At 42.0% G+C, this 5,211-nt stretch overlaps 1 protein-coding gene across 1 annotated transcript; it reads left to right on the forward strand.

Annotated features, from left to right (window-relative positions):
• The first annotated feature begins 1,512 nt into the window (after positions 1–1,512).
• On the forward strand, positions 1,513–4,568 carry myca (MYC proto-oncogene, bHLH transcription factor a). Its single transcript, XM_056739100.1, has 3 exons — positions 1,513–2,011; positions 2,413–3,047; positions 3,567–4,568. Exons 2-3 carry the CDS (start codon positions 2,420–2,422, stop codon positions 4,154–4,156), a joined length of 1,218 nt encoding a protein of 405 aa, XP_056595078.1. The 5' UTR covers positions 1,513–2,011; positions 2,413–2,419; the 3' UTR covers positions 4,157–4,568.
• The last annotated feature ends 643 nt before the right edge of the window (positions 4,569–5,211 follow it).

A 5,211-nucleotide genomic window follows, 5' to 3' on the forward strand; every position in this document is an offset into this window, starting at 1 on the left:
TTAATAGAGTTACAGTGCAGTAGATAAGTTAGTGCAGTTATTGAATTTACAGTGCAGTAGATGAGTTAATGCAGTTAGTGCAGTTATTGCAGTTATAGTGCAGTAGATGAGTAGATGCAGTTAATAGAGTTACAGTGCAGTAGATAAGTTAGTGCAGTTATTGAAGTTACAGTGCAGTAGATGAGTTAATGCAGTTATTGCAGTTATAGTGCAGTAAATGAGTAGATGCTGTTAATAGAGTTACAGTGCAGTAGATGAGTTAATGCAGTTAATAGAGTTACAGTGCAGTAGATGATTTAATGCAGTTATTGAAGTTATAGTGCAGTAGATGAGTAGATGCAGTTAATAGAGTTACAGTGCAGTAGCTAAGTTAATGCAGTTATTGAAGTTACAGTGCAGTAGATGAGTTAATAACGCTATTGAAGTTCCATTCCATTCCATTTTCTACCGCTTATCCGAACTACCTCGGGTCACGGGGAGCCTGCGCCTATCTCAGGAGTCATCGGGCATCAAGGCAGGATACACCCTGGATGGAGTGCCAACCCATTGGCCACCCTACGGACAATTTTTTCCAGAGATGCCAATGCTATTGAAGTTATAGTGCAGTAATTAAATGATTTATATTTGCATTAAACCGTTTCTTTTTCAGGAAGCTCATTGCCATAGAATGTTAAAATGCGACACAAGTATTGTTTCGTATTTTTTATACTCAACTATATCTAAAAACATTGATATTTAATAATAATAATAATAATAAATTTACTAATCAAGAATAGTATTTTATTAAAAAAATGACAATTTTACAATGTAAAAAATACATTATTTTATTTATCACGGTATTGATCACATGTAACAGCAGATGGCGCAACACACCAATGCATCTTTAAAATCTATTCTGCATGCATAAAATCCTTTGAAGTCCTGTCTTCAGTGGTCTCAGGGACCACAGGGGCACAAGTTCTCTGTTCACGTGTCTTTAAATACAATACAGGGCGAAATGCAGTAACATTTGACAGTATAACTACAGTGTTGTGTTTTTCGGACTGCTTCTGAAGTACAGCCCAGAATATTTAGTCCCAGCCGGGAGAAGTGTGGATATTTAAGTGGAAGACTTGTAACTAGGTTCAATAACATTTCCCCCTAAATGACATGAATGAATGATTTCGGAAAGCTTTTAAAAACAGCCTATTCATGGAAAAGAAATCCCCCGTGCATAAATCACACGGACATCAAAATTCGTGAATTTAATTGTATTGTTTGCATTATTAGCTCACTGACGTTAAAGCACCACTACTTTCCGTTGCATTGTACACTATACTGTGCCTGCAACTTATTTTTGACCAATATTATAATAGCGGTATTACAACAGTGGTTTCTATTGTTTTATTCTTGTTTTCCAACAGCATGAACTCTTATACACGACGGTTCCTAAACCTACTTATGTTTCCACTAACCATGTGTCACTCCTTAAGCATAAAATGCTCCACCACTCCCCAACGTCAATGAGGTTTAGACCATGCCCACAATCCTTGTTCCGCTGACATATTTGATCCTCCGCGACAAAATAGTCCCTCATTTAACGAATTCAGACATTAAAATCGCTAACTTATTAAACAGTTATGTTTACTCAGAAAACATTGTTTATTTTTCTTACAATCGACCTACGGTCCCAAAAATGCGTTTTACGCTTTAACTCGTGAAACTAGTTTGTTTGCGTTTGGCGGGAAAACTACGCAGCCATACGTCAGTGGGCGCTATTCGAGCTGCTGAACTTATTCATCCTGCAACTGTCACACAGCCTATCAGTCTGTCCTGCATGTGAGAGGCGAACGAGCGCGTACTGTTCATCACATTGTACACCCCCTGGCATTTGACCACAACTCTGACTTCACTTATGCTGCAAGGGAACGGAGGAAATTATTGGATTTTACTTGCGCCTTGTATTTTTGCATCTTTTCCTTGCGTCGAGTCTACAACTCAGCCATTCCGAAACTGCATTTTTTAATACACGGTAAGAATCCAGCATGTTCTATTTTGCAAGTCTCTTGAAGACTTCAAGCACATTTTTGGTTTTTAGAGGTTAATATTACAGACATTGGTTATTCAAGAAGTGATAGCCTGCCAAGGTTTTAAGAGTTAACGTTACTGCTTTGTGAAAGCAAAGATGCGTTTAAATGTTTAGTTGTAACACACCGGCTTCGACGTGCAACGTCAGTCGCTCCCATTTCTACACATGTTGACATTCATGTGCGTTTGATGTCTGCTGTGTCTATTCATATCTACAAACGTATTTAATTTTGTACATATTATGCACAAACCAAACCTGTGCACTTCGTAATGTGCGTTGGTGATGATGTCGTTGAACGCTGTCACTCGCGCGTTATAATAATTTTATCTCGTTTTCTTCACCAGTGTCAAAATGCCGGTGAGCGCGAGTTTGGCGTATAAAAACTACGATTACGACTACGACTCCATCCAGCCCTATTTCTACTTCGACAACGACGATGAGGATTTCTATCATCAGCAGCAAGGACAGACTCAACCTCCGGCTCCCAGCGAGGACATTTGGAAGAAATTCGAGCTGCTGCCCACGCCGCCCCTCTCGCCCAGCCGGAGACAGTCGCTCTCCACCGCGGACCAGCTGGAGATGGTCAGCGAGTTTTTGGGGGACGACGTGGTGAACCAGAGCTTCATCTGCGACGCGGACTACTCCCAGTCCTTCATCAAGTCCATCATCATCCAGGATTGCATGTGGAGCGGCTTTTCTGCCGCCGCCAAGTTGGAGAAAGTGGTTTCGGAGAGACTGGCGTCCCTGCACGCTGCCAGAAAGGAATTATTGTCGGACAGTACGGATAGCGCCTCAAATCGTCTCAATGCGAGTTACTTGCAGGATCTGAGCACATCTGCATCAGAATGCATTGACCCGTCGGTGGTATTCCCGTATCCTCTAACCGAGTCACCTAAATCGTGCAAGGTTACCCCATCACAGCCCATGCTGGTATTGGACACCCCACCGAACAGCTCGAGCAGTAGTGGGAGCGATTCAGGTGTGTTTTGCATTCGTGACCTTATTGTCATTATTCATATTTTATATAGAAATACCAAATGCATGATCGTGGTTTGTTTAGTGGGTTACTGCATGCACGGGTTAGATTTGCCCTCCAAATTTCTCAATTTACTATCCACGACCTTGTAATGGCAGTTATGGGAGGTGTGGCGGGACTTTGTCCTTTTTCGGAGACTTTGATGACACGTTTTGAAAGCGTGGAGTCTTGCAATGGGTGATCGGTGAAAGTGGTGGTTGTATATTCTGTCTCCGCACCCTCCCTGCCGGACCCCCAGCCTCGAGACAAGTCAGAACTGTAGGAAAGGCTGCGGTGTTCAAATATCAGCTGAGAGGGGAAAAGTGGGCGGGAACTGGAATGCAGAGATTCCCCCACCCCACCCTTTGTGGAAAGTCACTTGCCAAATTCCGTCATATTCCCACAGCTTTAGAATATGGGTAATTCATAAAGCGCAAAAGTTTTGCGCTGTAATTGACTGTTTCTCTTTATTTTTTATTGCAGAGGATGAAGAGGAGGAGGATGAGGAGGAAGAAGAAGAAGAGGAGGATGATGAGGTGGAAGAAGAAGAGGAAGAAATTGATGTGGTGACGGTGGAGAAGCGCCACAAAAGAAGCGGGACCGAGGTGTCCGAATCGAGGTATCCCAGTCCCCTGGTCCTGAAACGCTGCCACGTCTCCACCCACCAGCACAACTACGCCGCACACCCCTCCACGCGGAACGAACAGCCCGCCGTCAAGAGGCTACGGCTGGAGGCCAGCGCAGTGGTCAACAGCAACAGGCACCCGAAACAACGCAAGTGCACGAGTCCACGGACGTCAGATTCAGAGGACAACGACAAACGCAGGACTCACAATGTACTGGAGCGCCAGCGCAGAAACGAACTGAAGCTCAGCTTTTTCGCGTTACGGGATGAGATCCCTGATGTTGCGAATAACGAGAAAGCCGCCAAAGTGGTGATCCTAAAGAAAGCGACAGAATGCATCCACAGCATGCAGAAGGATGAACAGAGGTTGCTGTCAATCAAAGAACAGCTGAGGCGAAAAAGTGAACAGTTAAAGTACAGGCTGCAGCAGCTGCGGAGTTCACATTAATGAATCAAGTTGAAAAGACTTTAAAGACACCCCCCAGCTTTTTTATGCAAGTTAAGGACTGTTGCTGTGTATAGTTGTGATGTTGCATGTTCAATGCATTTTTCTTTTGGCTGTTGTCGGTTTTTTCAATGTTCAGAACTGCCACAGTTTCCAATTTAAAGTGGTTAAATAAAATAATTTGTATTTAAGTCATTTATTTTTATTAATAAAATAAGAAAATATGGGGATACACAACCCTAAAGTAAAATTTGTTTTATATGTTTTTGTACATAACGGATTAATATTTCCTAAGAAAGTTATTTTTGGATCTGTATCAGCTATGTGTTCTCATCAGCCATATATTTGTTTCACTATATGGTTTTTTTATGTTTTCACGATTCCTAATCATAAATGCATTTCTTTCTAAACTTGACTCTTCGTCTCTGTTTTACTCTTCAACAGGTGAACTTGTAGTTTTTCAATCCTAGGTCTATTCTATTCAATTTTTCAAAGAGACTTTGGCTCGATTCAAAGAGATTAAATATTCGCCTTGCTTTGCCAAAATATGCTCTAAGCCTGTTTTCCGCGTCATGCTTATCATTTCAGGGATTCTCCCAGCCAGTCATAAAGGTCAGTTTACCTAAGTTGTCACCCATGTAACATGCAATCTGTTACTGCAAATGCTGGCAAGCATCCATGATTCACAATGAAAAATACACAGCCATGCATCATAGGCTATACTACACTATACTACAATACAAACGACATTTATACATAATGCCTCAGTAGAGTAGAGTAAATGCAAAGATTATTTGACAATGTTGTCTGGAAATCTAGCAGAGAGATATTTGAGAGCAAGATTAACTATTTACAGGTGATTAACCATATAGTGCCACACCCACGTGTAAAGCTGACTCACATGCTCAATCTAGTGTAGAACTTGGGTTCATGGGGTTCGCATCTGTCATGCATGTGGCAAAGCTCTGCTAATGCATGTGTGACGGGTTGATTCACCGAGAATGAGATGCTGAAAACCACTCTCAAATCAGTGCAGCATGCAACACCGCAGGTATGAA

The sequence above is a fragment of the Triplophysa dalaica genome, chromosome 23, assembly GCF_015846415.1.
Source record: "Triplophysa dalaica isolate WHDGS20190420 chromosome 23, ASM1584641v1, whole genome shotgun sequence".
In the NCBI taxonomy this organism is placed as follows: Eukaryota; Metazoa; Chordata; class Actinopteri; order Cypriniformes; family Nemacheilidae; genus Triplophysa; species Triplophysa dalaica.

Excerpts from the sequence above, each read along its gene's own strand:
- myca (XM_056739100.1), top strand. The coding sequence starts at position 2,420 with ATGCCGGTGAGCGCGAGTTTGGCGTATAAAAACTACGATTACGACTAC. Across the intron at positions 3,048-3,566 it reads CAGTAGTGGGAGCGATTCAG|AGGATGAAGAGGAGGAGGAT; the intron begins GTGTGTTTTGCA and ends TTTTTATTGCAG.